The 20,230-nt window shown below is 33.5% G+C and overlaps 1 protein-coding gene across 1 annotated transcript in view; it reads right to left on the bottom strand.

The window, feature by feature from the left end:
- Window positions 1–19,998, bottom strand: part of LOC127880298 (uncharacterized) — a 38,377-nt gene extending 18,379 nt beyond the window's left edge. The window contains exons 1-3 of the mRNA XM_052427662.1: window positions 19,862–19,998; window positions 16,421–16,602; window positions 4,906–5,068 (exon numbers count right to left, since the gene is read on the bottom strand). Of these exons, the coding sequence (XP_052283622.1) occupies window positions 4,906–5,068; window positions 16,421–16,602; window positions 19,862–19,864 (348 nt within the window). The 5' untranslated portion in view covers window positions 19,865–19,998. The remainder of the gene's footprint in view (window positions 1–4,905; window positions 5,069–16,420; window positions 16,603–19,861) is intronic.
- Between the last annotated feature and the right edge of the window lie 232 nt (window positions 19,999–20,230).

The following is a 20,230-nucleotide window of genomic DNA, read 5'->3' on the forward strand; positions in this document are numbered from 1 at the left end:
TTATTCTAGTGTTTTTTTAATGGAATTTTTAAGATCCAGTGTTTACATTTGTCAATATTGAGCATTTAATGACAAACTGTGAAAAGGTCCCTTAAAGATATTATCTAAAAATGCCACAAGGTAAAAATTTAGAACTAATTGGTTGTTTAATTGATTTAAAAGTGATTTTGTTCAATAGCCTTGTCAGCAAGGTTACTTTGAAGTTATTATCACTTTAATCTTTTTTTCAAATCATTAATAGAAAAGATCATTTAAGCCTTTTTTTGGTAAAACAGGGCTTAATGCATATGCATTTATTGTCATCCCAGTACCAGAGACTCTCTTTTAACGAAAAACAGCATGAAATCAGAAAGTGTCGTCCTTAATAAGTTTGTGCACACTGCACAGGCGAATCAGTGTGCACAGGACACCACTTATTTGACATGCATGGAGCTCCATTTTCCCTGAACGCAGCGAATATGTACAGATTTCAATAACAAACAGGTCAATGTCGTCGCACAAGCTGTTAAACACTATTGATAACATACTCACACTCACTGTCTGCAGTGTACCAGTGGAGAAGTATAAACAGGCTAATTACATACTGCAGTGTTCCAGTGGTGAAACATGCAGATGCAGTGGTTTTTGTTCTAAGCGTAGTTAAGAGCACACCGACTTGAATTTTATGGCAGTAACATTAGTTGTTCGCAAGCGAAAAACTAAAAACAAGCGTTTTTTAGAGACAGCAATGTAAAGGTATCATGTTTAATGAATGTACTGTCTATAACAGGTCAACAATGTGTCATCAATATTCAAAGCGATATATGCATATAGCTGGACAAAACTGACCTTTCATCATATCATTTTGTGTTCTATCAAAGATTACACCCAAGTTCTATATTAAGACAAAATGTTTGTACCCTTCAATTAATCTAAATATTTTTTTGGTTGGAATGTTCTTTATATACATTTGAATCTGACTAAACACATATCCACTATTATATTAATAAAATCATATTTGTCTTTTATCCATTTTCGAATAATACTCATTTAAAATGCTTTCACGCGAGTAGACTAAACTCCAAATTTCTACGACCCTGCCACTGGTTTTCGTGACACACATTCACTGCGCACATTTCTAATAAATAAATTTGTTGTTTGTAACTTAAACGTAATCTTTATCATTAATTGAAACATGCATTTCATTATATGTTACCAACAATATGTTGTCCAATATTAGTTTCATTGTTATTTGTCCTTTTCACCGCACATCGTAATATTTCTTCTGCTAGGTCCGTTTCTGGTCCACCGACCGTGCCTCCCGAATCGGCGCCGTCCCTAAACATTTTACGGGGGCGCCAAAAAAAAAAATTTTTTTTTTCGTTCATATAAGATGTATTATCATGAAAACAAAGCATATATATATATATATATATATATATATATATATATATATATATATATATATATATATATATATATATATATATATATATAATAAAAGTAAAAACACGTGTCTGGGATTTTAAATATATATTGATTTAGCCAACGCGTTTCGCATAGCTCATCAGGGCATAATACAATATATTACAACGGCAAAATGTCATGGAGATAACGTCATATCAATTATGACGTCATAACGTCAATAAATATTAAATGAAATTTAATTTGGGTTTAAATACATGTATAAAATGTTGTTCCTTTGCTAACCTAGCTGAAATATTGTTCGAAAATAGCTTATAAAATGGAAATATTTTAAATTTTGGTTCATTATGTGAACATTCATCTAAATGTTTACTTAAAGGCATCTGTCTTGTTGAGGGGTCTCGCATTTGTTGTTCATGGACAGATCGCCTATTTCTAAGTTTATCGCCAGTTTGGCCTATATAATATTGTTTGCATCCATTGCATACTAATACATAAATCACATTTTGTATATCACATGACATATTAGTTTTTATTTTGAACATTTTGCCATTAAAATCAAAAGAATTCCCTTCAATAATATAACCACACAGGGCGCATCTAGGGTCATTACATTTGGATACTCTTGGTTCTTGAGATGAAAAGTAAGATTTGGTTAACAGACGTTTTAAATTAGGTGGCTGTCGCTTACATTTTATTATCTTCTGATTTGAAATTATTTTATTCATAACCGGGTCTGTTTGTAAAATGTCAATGTTGTTTTTTAATACGCCAAACAGTTCTTTATTTTTTGGATTTTGTGTTGAAATAAATGGAATTATATTACTCTTGTCTTTTTGTGTTGATTTTGAAAGTAATTCATGTTTAGGGATGGAAAGTGCTTTTTTAATACCTGTATTTATAATAGATTGTGGATATTTTCTTTGAATAAGGGAATGCTTAAGTTCATTTAAAAGTTTTAGTTTAAGTTTATCATTCGAAACTATGGTGCAGATCCGTTTCGCTAAAGTGAAAGGAATATTTATCTTTGTGTGTTTATTATGACACGAGGTAAAATTAAGATATTGTTTAGAATCAGTTTCTTTGTAATATATATCAGTATTAATTTCAGTATTGTTTTTTATAATCAATATATCAAGAAATGGTAACTCGAGTGTGCTTGTTTGCATTGTAAACTTGATATCCGAATGTAAGTTGTTTAAAATAGTATATAAGTTTTGAAGTTCATGGGGAAATTTTGTCCAGAAAATAAAGCAATCGTCTGGACAAAATTTCCCCATGAACTTCAAAACTTTTATACTATTTTAAACAACTTACATTCGGATATCAAGTTTACAATGCAAACAAGCACACTCGAGTTACCATTTCTTGATATATTGATTATAAAAAACAATACTGAAATTAATACTGATATATATTACAAAGAAACTGATTCTAAACAATATCTTAATTTTACCTCGTGTCATAATAAACACACAAAGATAAATATTCCTTTCACTTTAGCGAAACGGATCTGCACCATAGTTTCGAATGATAAACTTAAACTAAAACGTTTAAATGAACTTAAGCATTCCCTTATTCAAAGAAAATATCCACAATCTATTATAAATACAGGTATTAAAAAAGCACTTTCCATCCCTAAACATGAATTACTTTCAAAATCAACACAAAAAGACAAGAGTAATATAATAATATAATTCCATTTATTTCAACACAAAATCCAAAAAATAAAGAACTGTTTGGCGTATTAAAAAACAACATTGACATTTTACAAACAGACCCGGTTATGAATAAAATAATTTCAAATCAGAAGATAATAAAATGTAAGCGACAGCCACCTAATTTAAAACGTCTGTTAACCAAATCTTACTTTTCATCTCAAGAACCAAGAGTATCCAAATGTAATGACCCTAGATGCGCCCTGTGTGGTTATATTATTGAAGGGAATTCTTTTGATTTTAATGGCAAAATGTTCAAAATAAAAACTAATATGTCATGTGATATACAAAATGTGATTTATGTATTAGTATGCAATGGATGCAAACAATATTATATAGGCCAAACTGGCGATAAACTTAGAAATAGGCGATCTGTCCATGAACAACAAATGCGAGACCCCTCAACAAGACAGATGCCTTTAAGTAAACATTTAGATGAATGTTCACATAATGAACCAAAATTTAAAATATTTCCATTTTATAAGCTATTTTCGAACAATATTTCAGCTAGGTTAGCAAAGGAACAACATTTTATACATGTATTTAAACCCAAATTAAATTTCATTTAATATTTATTGACGTTATGAAGTCATAATTGATATGACGTTATCTCCATGACATTTTGCCGTTGTAATATATTGTATTATGCCCTGATGAGCTATGCGAAACGCGTTGGCTAAATCAATATATATTTAAAATCCCAGACACGTGTTTTTACTTTTATTATATAATATTCACAATCTGGATTATTACATTTTACTTATATATATATATATATATATATATATATATATATATATATATATATATATATATATATATACATGTATTTCTTATTAAAAGCTATAGTAGCATTCCATTTTCGTACCCCCACCCCCCCGTCCAAAAAATATATATATATAAATAAAATCCCTACCTACCGTCCCTGTTTTTTCCCCAAGGAGACCAGAAACTGACCTATTTTTTTATTTTGGCCTAGTCCGCAATATCGGAAGCTGACGTAAAAACAGGCCTCCTCAATCTTGATACATCCACTATCTCCAGTATGATCCGCAATATAGAAAAGCGTGAATAAAAACGTTCAATCGCATATATCCGGCTAAAATATTGAACCAATAGTTAAGTTAGTTGTCATTAGGTGAACCCTCAACACGCCTCGTTAGAACATTGTTCAATGGAATTATTGCTGTATATGTATACATGTAACATTTATAATCTTAACTTCATTGGGAACATGTGGCGAAATTGGGTGATTAATTTGTGTCAGTTTTTGGGAAAAAACGTTGCTTTTTGTGATTGGTAGACAGAAGAATATCGGCGGTAGAGAAAGGCATAAAATATCACTATCTTTTGAGCCCAACATTATTGCCACAGCCCAACCCTTTACTTTTTCAAAGTTTTTTTTGTTATGTGTTTTTTTAATTGTCCTATTGGAACATTTTCTTCTAACAGTCCTGCTGATCAATGGCTAGATGTGAACAATTAAGGTACAACTCAATGGGGGTTTTCCCTCGTTTTCCTTTGACAGTGAGTTATTTAGGTACTTATTAAACATATATACTGCTAAAGTATTTGTGAATAAGCCTATTAAGAGTTGCGTAGTGTATCATATTGAAAACCAATTTAGGCAGATACCTCCTTTCACATTGAAACCACCCTGTGGACATTTACATCTTTAAGTGCATGTCTATTGTTGTGCGTAAAACTACTGTATAACATACACATATACATTGTTTCACACTGAACCCTCCCTGTCGAAACTTGCATCTTGTAAGCCACTTACATCTTTGAGTGCCTGAATGAGGCGCCTCTGCTTGTCCTGCTCATACTTGGACTCGTCAAGCTGCTCATTGAGTATGTTGATCTCCTCCTGTAGAGCTTCCACCTCTGGCTGGTGCTTGTAACCATGGAAACACCAGACCAATTTGAGCAACAGAAGAGTAATCCTGGCAACCAATATAGACAAATATTTTGAGATTTACATTTACTTAATTGCATTTTAGCAAATATGAAAATGCATAAAATTGATTTATTGACATATTCATGGACCGTTATTTTCTTTAAATCTACTTAAAATGGAAACAGTTCAACAGGAAATTCTTTGTAACCAAATTACAGTATAATTAATAGATGCATACGTGATTTTATCTGAAAACATTCCTTTAAAGTGAATAGTTTGATACTAAATTCTTTAACACATGCTATTTCCATTTTTTATCCTTATTTATGGATTGTCAGGAAGTAATTACATAAATAGTCATATACAGAGATTAGACAATCAATTAAAAAGCGCCAGTACACTGAAAATAAAACAAAGCTTGTTAAGGGCGCATACAGTTTTAAAAGGAAGTTACAGATTATGGACATCACCATGTACATAAACTCCATTACTAGTTACCTAAAAATATGTCATTGTTCCCATTTAAATACCTTTTTTTGGTCATGCCATAAGGAGTCTAATGAAAAAATATCTGTCAAGTATTGTTTAATATAATGGTAAGATTGGAATTAGTGATTAACATGGTTTAAACGTCTATAAAACAGATGGTTAATTAGAGAACCATAAATATTTTATTCACAAAATATTAGTGTTTTTCATTGATGACATATCATTCATTTCCAGAAAATATTTACTATTATATGATTTTCATCTTAATCTAAACACCACAACTTCCGATTTTATAGTTTTAAAGGAACTTTTCACCTAAAAGTACAGATTGCATGCTGCTTTTTAAAGCTTATTACAATTAGATTGATATCAATAACAGCTAAAATACAGAACCAGAGACATAATGAAATCAAATCCAATAATACACTTTACACTCTACAAGACATAACAAGACAGATAACAATACATCCATTTAGCAGTCACATAAAAACTTCTGCCTACGCATACTTTTGACATTTCATCGACATAACAATCCAACAGACAATAAAGTAGTTTCTTTTGATGAATGCTTTATCTGCAAACAGTTACAAATCAAGCCAATTGTGATACATATTAACATTCTAAAATGGAGTTGTTTTACTTGATAAAAATGTCAATCTGTCAGTTCAAAAACTATTATCGTTCCTGAATAATATTAATTGAGAATAAAATAAAATAATTGTTCACAAGATTTAAGAACTGTATGCCATATCAGTACATTATCCCAAGGGTATAGTATATTGAACTTGATATTTATGACATTAATGAGAAAGTTGCCCTTTTCTCAATAAAAACATCAGTGTAAAAAGGCGTAACAACAAATGTTTTCAATGAATGTAAAGAGACCTTCACATAACCAAAGTCAAGGTGATGCAATCAACCAAAACAGAAGTAAACATGTGCTGGTATTGTTACCCTGTTATGTAAGTATATTGAAGAGAATTTAAAACATGTTTCTATTCAATAATTTGGTTCCAAAGAAATAAATCAGATAAATCTTCCAACAAAGCCAATGTGTTAGAAATTTATAAAACATATTTGATATTCACTGATGTCTGTCAACACACATAACGAATATTAAAAGCAAGTTCATAAATATGTAAATAATTATGTGAAACTAGACACAGATTTTAATTGCTATATGCACAAATCTTCTTCTAAGAGAGGTATACATTAATACTGTTTTTTATTTGGAAAATACCCTTTAGAATTGAAAGTCATGGGGTTATATAAGTAACCCTAAGCAAAATTTAAAAGGGTCTACAGTATTGACTGAAAATTATCTCGACAAAAACAACAAGTTTTTTTCTGAAAAAAAGGCATTTATCTTATTGAATTGTTATGCATTATATGTTGCATATGTCATGGCATTAATTTTTATATAAAAATATGAATTCCTAAAACTCTTTAAAGGCAATGGTCCGGGGTAAAATACCTTTTGCCAATACTGCTCAGTCATAATATACCTCTTGCCAATACTGGTATGGTGTAAAATACACTTTGCAAATACTGGTGAGGTCTAAAATACCTATTCCCAATACTGTTAAGGGGTAAAATACCTCTTGCCAACACTGCAAAGAGGTAAAATACATCTTACCAATACTGGTCAGGGGTAAAATACCTCTTGCCAATACTGCTGACGGGTAAAATACATCTGGCCCAGTGGTACAGCGCTTTTGAGTGTTAAACCTTTTCTGAAGATATGTGCAAGGTATTACCCATTTATCCACTACCTTGGCCATGTGTCATGCCAATACCCAATCTAGAAATTGACTAATCACCTCCTCAATCTAGGCCATGCCCATACACATGGACCAAAACCTCCTACACCAATACAATGTACAATGTGGCTTAAATCATATCATAATTAATTCTTGCCATGGATAGCAGAGTTTCGGAGTTTATTATGTCTGTATAACTCTACCAAAATGGAAAAAAAAATCCAAATAAATAAATTACCTTTTAAATATGAAAATAGACAACCAAATTTAGAGGTTTATAGTAGTCAAAGTTTTTTATCTAAAAACAACTGCAAGTTTAGCCTTATCTTCAGTATTTTTTTCATATTAAAATTGGCGCCATTTTGCAAGAATAAAATTTAGTGCATAAAATAAGGCTTCATGGAAACCATCTTTGAAGATCATGGCATAAAAATGCCTCTAACAACCATAACCACCATGGTGAAAATGCCATAATAGTTGTGCTCCAGTAAATACTCACTCCCTACAACACATTCTAAGTAAAAAAATTAATTGAAAATTTATTACATTTCATGCAGTCAACATCTAAAGAAAAGTATTGTTAGGAAACCTTGTACTTGTAAAACATGGCATGCACTTTTGAAATTACAGCACCTCATATTACAACCTAAAGTTCCAGTCAACTTGCATCCGTTAATAAACAATAAATAAAGAAAATGGGTCCAGAAGGATTTGAACTTCAATACATTGCCAAATTTGATTGCGCATGTAACATTAAAAAAATAGCTACAAATAATCAGGTCTCATGTATTTCAAATCAATCCTTTTTCCTGATCAAAAGCATGTGACAATGATACTTTATGTACAACATCTCTTCATCCTTGTGGAAAGCATGGACATTAATTTTTTATTTTGTATCCAATACAATGGGCATTTTGACTGGTGTTGTCCCATCAACAAGAAAATAAAGTGAAATCTTTTTTCCCTAATTAAACAAAAATATGTTGGCTTTTTTGTCAACCAGGAAATAAAGGAGTTGTGGCCAATAATTGCTTCAAACATTTATTTTGAATGGCTGTGACCATAGTCTGCATACAGTCAGGCAGGAACCTTATTTACAATCGTGTAATAATTTTACTTTTTCCACTTTCCAGTGCATGCATTTCAAAATTATAAGAATAAACTTTTTCTTTTTAATTTCAAATAAGACATAATTGCTTTGCTTCTTAAAAGTGTACCTCCTTAAAGTACCATAAAAGCCATAAATATGCATTTCTATAAAAAAATATCAATGTAGCAAGACAAATTATCATAGAATAGCTGACACAGTGCAATTTCACTGGTACAGTTTTACATCCACCTATCTGCATTTATCAGTTTCAAACTATACATTGAGGATTGCATAACAAAGTCATCTAGAAAACCAATCCCAGTACTGCAAAGTGTGGAACTCTTACCTTGGTCTAAGGTGATTAAGTTAATAAAGAAATACTTCAAATTAGTATCATTTGCAAAATTGAACAAAACATAAAGTATATTGCTGGAATTGTACAGACCTGCAAAATAAAGTGTGGTACCGGGAGTGCATGGTAAGAGACTGTGACAGGGACGTGGTAAATTGGTCAACAGTTAGGATTCTTAGTATCAAAGGGTGCAATGTAGGTTTTGTGGTGTCATACAGTCAAATGGCACTCTATGTAATTAGTCAACTGTCAACAAGTTTGATTCCATCAAAAATAAACAGTCCAGAAATCAAGCTTTAAACAATCTTCATTGTTGTTGTTAAAGATATATTATTTTTTACCAAAAACACTGTTTTATGTGAATTTGGAGTAAGACATCAAACTTGGAATGGGCATCATTGTGGTGATTTTCTCAAACAAAACTGTTCATTCAGTAACTGTATTGTTTATCATGTTTACAGTACTTTTTTATAAACATCCAGTTGCAAATACATATACAAGTGTCTACTTTACTTACAATTTGTCGAAAATTATAAATACAACATTGATAACTGCATATAATGCATTGTTGAAAGTTTATTCAAAGATTGACATCTTATTCTGACTTAAAATAATAGTGTTTTCAAGATTTGTTTGAATACCGGTACTCAAGTTGTTATGCTTCTGTCTAATTTGAATACCGGTACTCAAGTTGTTATGCTTATGTCTAATTCAATATTTGGGACTTAAAACACAGTGTTGTTGGCATATATTTTGTTACTGATCATATAAAGTAAGTAAGGGTACATGTCATCATGAAAGATGTATACCACATTAAATGCTTTTTCAAAGAATTTTTGCATTGGTGTGAGTAACATTCATAGTTCACACATATACATTCACATCTAACAGTGAAGGGAAATGCTGCGAAAGTTCATGTCACTTACGAATTTCTCCATCTGTACCAACAAGAAAAGATTTGAAAAAGAGAAATCCTTGAGAAAATTATCTAGACAATTATAAAACTCCTTGCTTTATGTACTTTTTTAAAGATGAATGTCTGGAATATGACAAAACAAATGGAATGCTGCTGCAGCTGATTCTGTTACAAAAAGCTCTGGCGTAGCAGCATTTAATGGCATTTGCATTGTTGTTTTATATGACATATGTTATTTATATGAAAGTGCATATTAAAAGCCATTTACATACAGAAACAGTTTGAGAGAAAAACTGAAATATTAAAGATTTAAAACTGCTTATGCTACAAAAATGCTGAAACAAAAGTGTCAATAGCTAACTGTGCAAAAACATGGTAATTTAAAAAATAAAACATACTGAAAAGTAAACCAAATGGGCATTCTTTAAAACAACAGTGTTTTACCAAAAATTGAGTCACTTACATCATTAGCATTTCTACAATTAAAATTAAGGATACCCAAACTGGCCTACTTTACAAAATAAAGCTGCTAAAAAATGTTATATGAACAAAGGGCCATAACTCTTGCGTTCCTGCATTACCTAACCCTCATTGCTGGGAACACGGGTAAACTTGGATGCACAGCTACCTCCTTGATTTTAATCAAGAAAGCCAGTACATTGTTTCTTGACATATTTAAATGTTTAGTAAAAGTAAAGTAATCTGAAAACCAGTGTACTGATACAAATAGTACATATCCTTTTTTGTATTAAACAACATTTTTTCATAAACAAACATTTCTTGTAAAATACAAATACTACACAAACTTTCAATCCATAGAAGTATTAGCCATTTTACATATGAAGTACACACACTGACATTTATTCACACAGGCAAATGTAAAAATGTTCAAAAATAAAAGTTCAAGGTACTTTAGAATAACAAGATTGAACTGAGTATTAGATGCTGCACATATTAGACAATACAGAACTTCTGGTTTTCAACTGGACCATCACCATTTTATAAGAAAACATCTATTAGAAGTATTTCATCTAAACTGTTTAGAAAACATCAGGGATTATAGGACTGTTCTAAATTACTCCAACTTGCGTCCTACATCATATACATAACATATCATGAATGGCTTGTATCTTGATGACGTATCTACCTTGTACATTAAAACATCAATAACATTGAAGTTAAGTTTATATTATGATTCACAAAAAATATGTACCCTAACAATCAAGTCATTTATAAATATTATAATTTTAAAATAAAATAATTGTGTACGGCTGTGAAGCGGAAGCAAACAGATAATACATTTCAACAATCAGTTTTTCCTGGTCTTATATTGTTTGGCCTTTAACTAGAGCTTTGTCACAGACGTGACTAATACCCCCACATGCCGCATTGACAATAATATTTTGCGTGTCGTCTTCACAAAAAACATGACACCATGCTCAATTTTTTAAACGCAAAAGTGTTTACGCTCTTAAGGTAGCGCACCCCTAATGGGCACAAATCCAAATATATTTTAATTAGTTATTTCCTAATCAGCATCATTTCACTGATCTACATGCAAATTTGTAGGTAGGCTTTCCATGCTTTTTAAAAAAAATTACCGTTTTTTTCAAAACCACCCTCACGCTCGGCTTTTGTCAAGTTTATTTTCACCCCTGGGGTATATAAAAGTTCCATAATTCATTCAAATTTCCTTATATGGGCATACAGTTGGTGTGTACAGATGCAGTAAAGGTGTTTAAAATTTGAACAAGATGAAATAAGTATTCTTTTACAGACATTTATTTTTTACAATTTTTTATCTATGGAATAGCGCAATGGAATGTAAGTGATTTCAGCCAAGTAAAAATTGGGTCGGTTAAAAACAAAGTGTCATAAAATTCAAAATAGTATCATTTAAGTTATATTTTAATTTTTTTCTTTTATAGAAACACTATGTACAGCAAAAAATACCAAGAAATAGACAGATTTACCGTTTACTTTTTGAAATAAAAATAAAAATGCAACATGCATCATTCGTATTTTCAGCAGTAAATTACCCAATTTAGCCATAACGTTGTTTTAATTTTAAAAATTAAAGGATGTGCATAAAATTGTCTACATATTTAACAATAAACATAGCTTATATGTTATATTAAATCAAATTACGTTAGAAAAGAAATAAAATGCGTCGCAAAAAGTATGCGATGTCGGCAGGATTCGAACCTGCGCGGGAAGATTATAAAAGATTTCTAGTCCATCGCCTTAACCACTCGGCCACGACAACTTCACGTCAGTGCAATCTTAAATTAGATTTCCATAAGTTAACAGGTAAAAAGGCTCGTCGATCTCTGAAGAAATCGAGAAATCGTATTTTTCAGATGATAATTGGATCAAAGTCAATATTTATAGTGAAAATAATGTAATTCTAAATATATTAGGTAAACACATATCAAAATTCGAAGTTTGAAAAAAATAAAATGCATCTCTCGGAAAAAAAACGATCATTGAAGATCGGCAATGATCGTAAAATAAATCGCGGGAAATCATTAGAAGTGCGCTACCTTAACCGCATCCGTGAATAGACGCATTACAATTTAAAGATCTTTACCTGCTCTATCGACACGTTTATTAATCATTCGGGTTATCTGCGTTTAAAGATCTGTAAACGCAACCAAAGCCTGAACGATATGGTGTTCAACATGACAATACAAAGAAAGTAGCAAGTACAGCTTTTTTTTAAACTAAGCTGACATATAGATCTTTCGTGAAACATATTGCGTAACAAATTAAAACATTATAATTTGTATCAAAAGCGTTATTAAAAAACAATTTCACAGAGATTGCGCCCATTGTCCAAGGTTGGCTGTTAACGCATTTGATTGGTACAAATTAAGCACATCAAGGGAAAAACACTAACAATGTCTGGAATAAATCACCTAATGGACATGTTTTTTTATGGAAATAAGTGTTTTTATGCGAATTAATTAATTTAAGGGCTTTTTTTTATTTTAACAGTTCAATTCATTTTGATTTTTCTAAAATTTATTAAAGAAAAGATATTCTTATTCATAATAAAACCATTTCAGTTTTCGATAAACTTGATTAATTTGCAAAGATGTTGGTTTTTACTACTACATGCGTAATGTGAAACCTTTAAAATAGATAATAACAATTATGATACTGATAAAATATACATACAAAAAAATGTGGTCTTCCTATTTCAACAACCACCACAACAACAACGCCACGACATCATAACCATTAACAACTATAAGACCACCACAAAATACTATTACTACAACAACAAAAACTACGACGACTCCTCCTCCTCCTACTTCTACGACTACTACAACTACTACAATTGCTACTACTACTAATACTATTATTACTACTACTACTACTACTACCACTACTACTACTACTACTACAACTACTACTACTACTACCACTACTACAACTACTACTACTACTACTACTACTACTACTACTACTACTACTACTACTACTACTACTACTACTACTACGACTACTACTACTACTGCTACTACTACTTCTACTACAACTACTTCTTCCACTACTTCTACCTTTACGTCTACTTCTTCATCTACTAGTATTGTAAGTAAACTTACCAATCAAAAACAGAAAAGTGGATGTTGCTCCCTTCACAGACATTTTGAAAATGAAAAGTGTACTTTTAGCTCGGCGCAAACAAAACATGTCCGTTTTAATTCGATTACATTTTCTAATAACATAGTCGATGTTCTGTAGATACATGCGTTGTTTGTCTTAATTTGACACTCTTGTTTCACCTAGGATTTAAGTCTTAGCAATATCATCCGATATTGTAAGTGTTTTGGTATTATATGATCAATTCTACATTGTAACACTGGCGTGTATTGCTACTTGTTGCATGGACACATGGAAAATAAATCTTCATAGTGACGTGTATTTTGTACTTGTTGCTTGGAGACATGGTGAACAAACCAAAAACCGCAAAAAGAAACCAAGGAATTAAAGAGGTATGATGGAAGTACACTTGGTTATTCCAAATAACGTCACTACGCCGTTTCATAGTTCATATTGATTCAAGTATTTTAAATGGACTGCTTTTTATAAATATATAATGACAGAAAATAGCAAGAAAAATATGTATAAATAATATAAAAAAAAACAGACAAATACATAAATGAATAAATAAATAAATAAATAAATAAATAAATAAATAAATAAATAAATAAATGACAAGACTAATACAATGCTTCGAATATGAATTTTATACATATCAACAAACAAATTCTTACGATGATGTATAAGGTTTTAGACAAGCAATTAATTATTTTATAAGTTCAAAAAAACTCGGCACTTTAAATATCATTAACATTTTTTTGCAATAAAGTATCTACTATCTAATCAACATTACAAAAATTAATCAAATATATCAGAATGTCCGTTTATTTACTATTGCTTATGCTCAATCAAATATCAGATGCACAAACAAAATAATATGGGTCATCATATTGTATGTTTGTAAACCGATCAAACTAGAACAGGCGCTGAACATTATGTCAATTAAACCAACACGGCCATTTACGTGAGAGATTAAATATCCTTTTGCCATTGTGTGTATGACAGGCAGTACTTTTTTCTAAAGACGGACTCGGTAGTCAGTACTTATATTGACGTGTTAACACAAGGTTGTGTTGTGTTTGCATTTCATGAACTGTCAAAACAAGAACATACTGAAGCATTTAAAACAAACGTGCAGTACCCTTTAATACCAAAGGCAACATAATTTGTTTTAATAAATTACCGTTAGGAAGGTACAAGCAGAACAATGCGCCCACTTGGTGTTTACATAAAGATTACATCATGGCAGATATTGTGATTTACATGTTTTCACAATCGACGAACAATTTCAATTATTCTAAGTAGGCATATTTTTTTACAAAAGCAATGCATCCCAACTCTTATCAGTACGTGCAACGATTGGACAATGTCGCACATATACATATATTTAAGTAAAGATAAATCTATTGTACATACAAGTCACGCGATGGAACTCAGTGAAGGGAACACGTTCGCCCCTGCGGTCGTCAAATATATTTGCACGCTCGCCTTCCTATTCGCAACAGGTATTTGCTATTAATGTTCTTTATTATGGTACTAAATGTCGAAGAACAGTTATGAATAATGTTTACAAAATGTGTGCAGGATATTTATTAAAACGTGTATATCAATCAAATATCGTTAAAACAATGTCTTATTTAATTTGTATTTGGTGTCCGTGTTGTTTTGTTTGTTGTCTTATCTAAAGAAGCATTTTACTGTCTGACAGCAGCTGTTAAATACAACTTTAGAATTAAAATGTGTGCATTGATTATATTGTTAGGCACTCTAGTGTTACGAAAGGGTACATTATATGCATACATTTCTTGTTGAAACACAAATGGCTGAACTTAGAAAGCTTGAACAGGTTTATGGTTAGATTTTTATTTGAATTTATAGTTCAGTACCTACGAATTTATTTATTATTTCAGAAAGCAGCTCACTACCCCATTTGTAAACCAAGATTCGTTTCATTTATCTGGTTAGAGTTATTTGAATAATTACTACAAAAGTCATCTTTGCCAATAACATTTTTATTACAATTCTTAAATGTGTTACATAACGTTAACACAATTTGATATTCTATTGTTGAACCATACAATATATCAAAGGAACAATACAAAAAGATAAATGGAATTTATTGGCCAAATATAATTTACACCAGACTAGCACTAGAGTAAATAACACCGCAGCTATAGACTAACACTACAACTGAGGCATGTCGCGGAGGCGACCGGAAGTACTGCCCAAAAGGTAACCCCCAACCCAGTTGCACTATTAATTTAGCTTCTCGTTTATGCAATCACCGCCACCAGATAACGCACCGCATTCTATGCTATTTTGCAAGAGCTCCGCAACGTGCTCACATTTATTTATGCAATTCCTATTTCAACGAACACCTGACTGGTTCGGAAATGTATATCGTTATACACGCGCAATTGCTAAGGCCAACGCAACCGGCCAACTAAATTCTAGGTACGCAGTACCTGCGATTGTCAAGTGCAACATATAATACAATATTCGCAATGCCACAGTTTCCAAAGCCAAAAAGATCTATTCCAAGTACGCCTAAACACGCAGTGCCATCGAGCGAGTATCGGAACATCCATACTGTCCCGAAAATAATTTTTAAAAGCATTCATGCCATCCTCACACAGACTAGCACTACGTGATGGATGACGACAAAATGCAAAGTTTACCTCCCCTAAACATATGTATATTGTCCTATAGTTAATTATTTATACCTCTAATACTTCCGATCACCTCCAAGACATAGAATTTCCGCCACAAAAATATATTTATTTATTTTCCTCCAAAATTCTATGACTTATTTTAGACTAAGCTTAATAGACACTCGCGAACTGAATCTAAGTACATTGCGAGCCCAACGTCGGACAAATAAACGCCATCATTTCTGAAAAACCCAGGTATTTTTTAATCTTTGTCAATTTTTAACTCATGCCCTTCCACAACGCGGATCATTTTATGGCCAAATTGATTTACGCGTTTCCGTTTTTTTGTCAATTTGCTTGTTTTCTGTTTCCGGAGCCCTCCAATTAAATCTTGGCAAAATGTTTGCCCAGACTATAATGCTCGCCGGAAATGCCCGATGTAAATATTCAATCGAATCTTGAATGTAATTAAAAACAGACCTGAAGGTTATGCCGGACCAAATCATTACCCCCCAGTTGGACTACAAGTACCTTCGGTGGCATCCGGGAAAGAGCGGGGAGCTGCATGTGGTGTCCGGCATCTGCCCACCCCATACCGGAAACGCCCATCCAAACCACCCGTGTCCCACACGGGAGGTTAAGGTCCGGCATCCCTTGCAACTCCGCCCGCTGACCGTCCCAATAGGGGATCGAATCTCCCATAATCCAAACTTCTGAAATAATATTTATACAGGAGCAGTTACCTAATATATGACATATACGCATTCGAGTTCCACCTGCCCATCCGCATAATTTGATCGTTTGACACCCCTGTACTTGCTAAATGTGTCGCTCTGCCTATTCTAAAACTGTGTGATTTAAAGACATTGCAATCAAAGCCAGACTGAATTAAACATTTTTAAGCACTGCTGAAAATTGATAACGCGTGACTGGTCTATAGTTATTTTGCACAAAAATCCGACCCGTTGATACGGGCCGAATGCCAAAGTATAGTTTGAGGTTGAAAACTGGGCATATTAATTTATTTATCTCACAAGAGAGTCTCAAATTAAAAGGTTTCCAAACTGATTAGTTTTTGACTGTCTTAAACATATCAAAACCTGCTGATAACCGGCGGCCAGCCGCACGTCTTTAAACAAAAGTGACATATTGCCATTATGTTTAAAAACTAATTCGCTGATTCTAAATAAACCAAAAAATGCCAATGTAAAGATAGCCTTGAACAATAAAGATTCGTAATGATCATGAGCGACCATTGGACAAATTGAACATATTTTTTCCAACATAGAGATCGTGATAGGGGCTCTTTTATCCACGACAGGCCTTTGCCTGCGACAACCCTGGAGTATTTTGCTAACAACAAATATGTCTGAAATGCAGTACCAACCATTAATACTATAATAAAATGACAACCCAGATATGTATGTTGTTATAGAAGACGGTGAATAATGCTTCTCGAAACAATACGTAATAAACTTAATTACATGGAGCTGGCCCTACTACAGCTAATCTATACAACTCCCTGAATTTATTAAATGAACAAATCGCCGTTTTATATGCTAATTGCGTGTTTTTAGAAATGCCTGCGTGTACCAATTCGTTAGTTCTATATTGAATATATTCCAGAGATAGGCCGGGAGTTGCTGCCGTGTCCGCCAACGGGGCCAGTCTCCGAAAGCGCTCTTGCTGAAACCGTGATAATGCATCTGCAACATCGTTTTTGCTACCGGGAATATGGTCCGCTTTAAATACACAATTGTGAAAAATTCCTTGCATGGTCAATACTCTCAATAAAGCAAGAACGCGAACTGACTTGGACGACATAGTATTCAAAATGTAAACAACGGCCTTATTGTCACAATGAAACGAATTTTCTTGTTAGTCATATGTTTACCGAACACGACCGTGGCTACCACTATAGGAAACAATTCCAGCAATGTTATATCTTTAGTTAGCCCTTTTCGAACCCAATCTGCATGCCACTTTTCTTATACCTATACCACCCGAACTATCAGTAAATAACAGGATGTCGTCATTTGATAGCCAATATCGATCGTGAAAAAAAAAAGTTAAAATGTTCAAAGAAATCCAGCCACATAATTAAGTCACGCCTCATGGCGTTTGTGATTCTAACGTGATGGTGTGATTGTTTTATACCGCATGTAGCGTTAATCAAGTGCCTGCAAAAGGGTCTTTCAATAACAATTGCCCGACAACAAAAATTTAATGAGCCGATGAGAGACTGCAGTACTTTCAACTTAACCTTTTTGCTGTGAAGAACAACGTGAATTTTTTCGACAACCTCTTTTATTTTATCAGCGGGGATCCTAACAACCATATTAACAGTGTCAAGTTCGAGCCCTAAAAATACTAAAACGTGCGTCGGTCCATCCGTCTTCTCGTTAGCTAATGGAACGCCTATTGCTTGCATGGCTTCAGTAAATATTTCCATATTCCGAAGACAGCCAGGTTCTGATATGTGCCCAGAAAGGAAGTCATCCAAATAATGCAAAAGCTTCCGGTTTGTTAAACGGGCCTTGTTAACATAGTCTAGAAATGTCGAAAACGTTTCAAACAGTTTAGGTGAAATACTGCAACCAAAAGCCGCACATTTATCAAAATAGAATTTCTCATTAAAATAAAATCCAAGCAATTCAAAGTCACAAGGATGGATTGGCAACAATCTAAATGCACTCTTTATGTCCATTTTAAACAAAAAACAATTTTTACCTAGATCCTGAACCATATAAATTGCTTCGTCAACATTCAAAAAATTAACTGAACATGTTTTGGGATCAATATAATCATTTACTGAATTACCAGATGGATATGACAAATGATGGATTAATCTGTACTCGCCCGGTGATTTTTCGGTACTATTCCTATTGGAAAAACTTGAAGATATTTTAGTGGCACTTCAATAAATGGACCTGCGACACGACCCGCCCGAATTTCCTGATCAATTTTTTGTTGTACTACTGATGAATATTTAGCCGCAGATTTAAGGTTTTGGGAAAATCTGGCCTTTCGTTCGCCTTCATAGCTTAACCTAAAGCCATCTTTGAAACCTGACAAAAATACATGTTTATCAACTGAATTATAATTCTTTAGCCTCGTTTCTAAAACTTCTAATTTGATTGGCGATGGAGCTAATGAAAAGGCCCGGCTATTAGCGACCAAAGCCGCCCCTTCCGGGCCTATGAAACGGCATTGGGGCACCACGTGGTTGACCGCGAAAGCGACTGACCTCTAGACCTTGAACGTTTGGCTGGCGATATATATTTGACAAACCAGAATGCCCCCTATTGCCCGGAGAACATGAAGTGAAGGGGTGACTGACACCGCCTTTGACACACACGTGTTCAAATTTACAACTATGACCAAATCGACATGAACTTTTGAGAAAATCCCGAGAAAAGTACCGTCCCGTTTTCATTTGTGCGACACTCGTTTCTCTAAATGGCATGCATCTAAGCCACAAATTCTGATTGAGCGCCGACCATGAAGAAGGCATGACCGCCTGTCTAGACCGAAACTGGTGGTGATATTACCTCCAAGACATTCCCCCCAGCCATGCTGCACACTCTCTTATTGTATAGAAATAGTGTAACATTTCGTGAAGCCTCTGAGGTTGAGCAGATAAATATATATCCATGAAAATTATAAATGCATCTGACCAACTTTCGATTGAACTAATAACATCTTTGCACTCCTTTGGACGACTTTCTAACGACCCATTATTCAAAACGAAAACAGAACCCCCGATTGTGTAGTCCGCTAGCTCATCTGGTCCCTTAAGCAATAATGCAAGATTTATGTATTCTCCACGACAAATACGCTGTTTAAGCGACGCAGGCACGTGGATTGAAACATCATCATTAGCTTGTCTAGGCAATATAGAAATGCTCTGAAAGTTATTCATTCGAGAAAGACATGAATTATCGTTTATGTCGCAAAAATCAATTATCTCACCATTTCCGGCGCTCTCGTCTGCGCGTAGACGCTTTGCAGGTGGCGCTGCTGCGGATGCCGCCTCTGGTTCTGGCCCAGGAACCGGGGTTGGTGCCGAATCTCGTACCGGCGTCGTTTCCACCGCAGCCCTTCTACGCCGTCTGGTCATTGGTTCCACCGCCGGTGCCGGATTGACCGCCGCTCGCATCTCCCGTTCCCCTGTTCGTTCCCGTCCCGCTGTGGCCTTTCCTGTCCGTCTCCACACGCCTTTGCCTCTACCCGACATTGTAGATATATGGATGTGTATACACAAGTTGTTTCAGCGACACCTATTTCGAAAAGCTTGTTGAAACACAAATGGCTGAACTTAGAAAGCTTGAACAGGTTTCT

Source organism: Dreissena polymorpha, chromosome 4 (genome assembly GCF_020536995.1).
Source record: "Dreissena polymorpha isolate Duluth1 chromosome 4, UMN_Dpol_1.0, whole genome shotgun sequence".
Lineage (NCBI taxonomy): Eukaryota > Metazoa > Mollusca > Bivalvia > Myida > Dreissenidae > Dreissena > Dreissena polymorpha.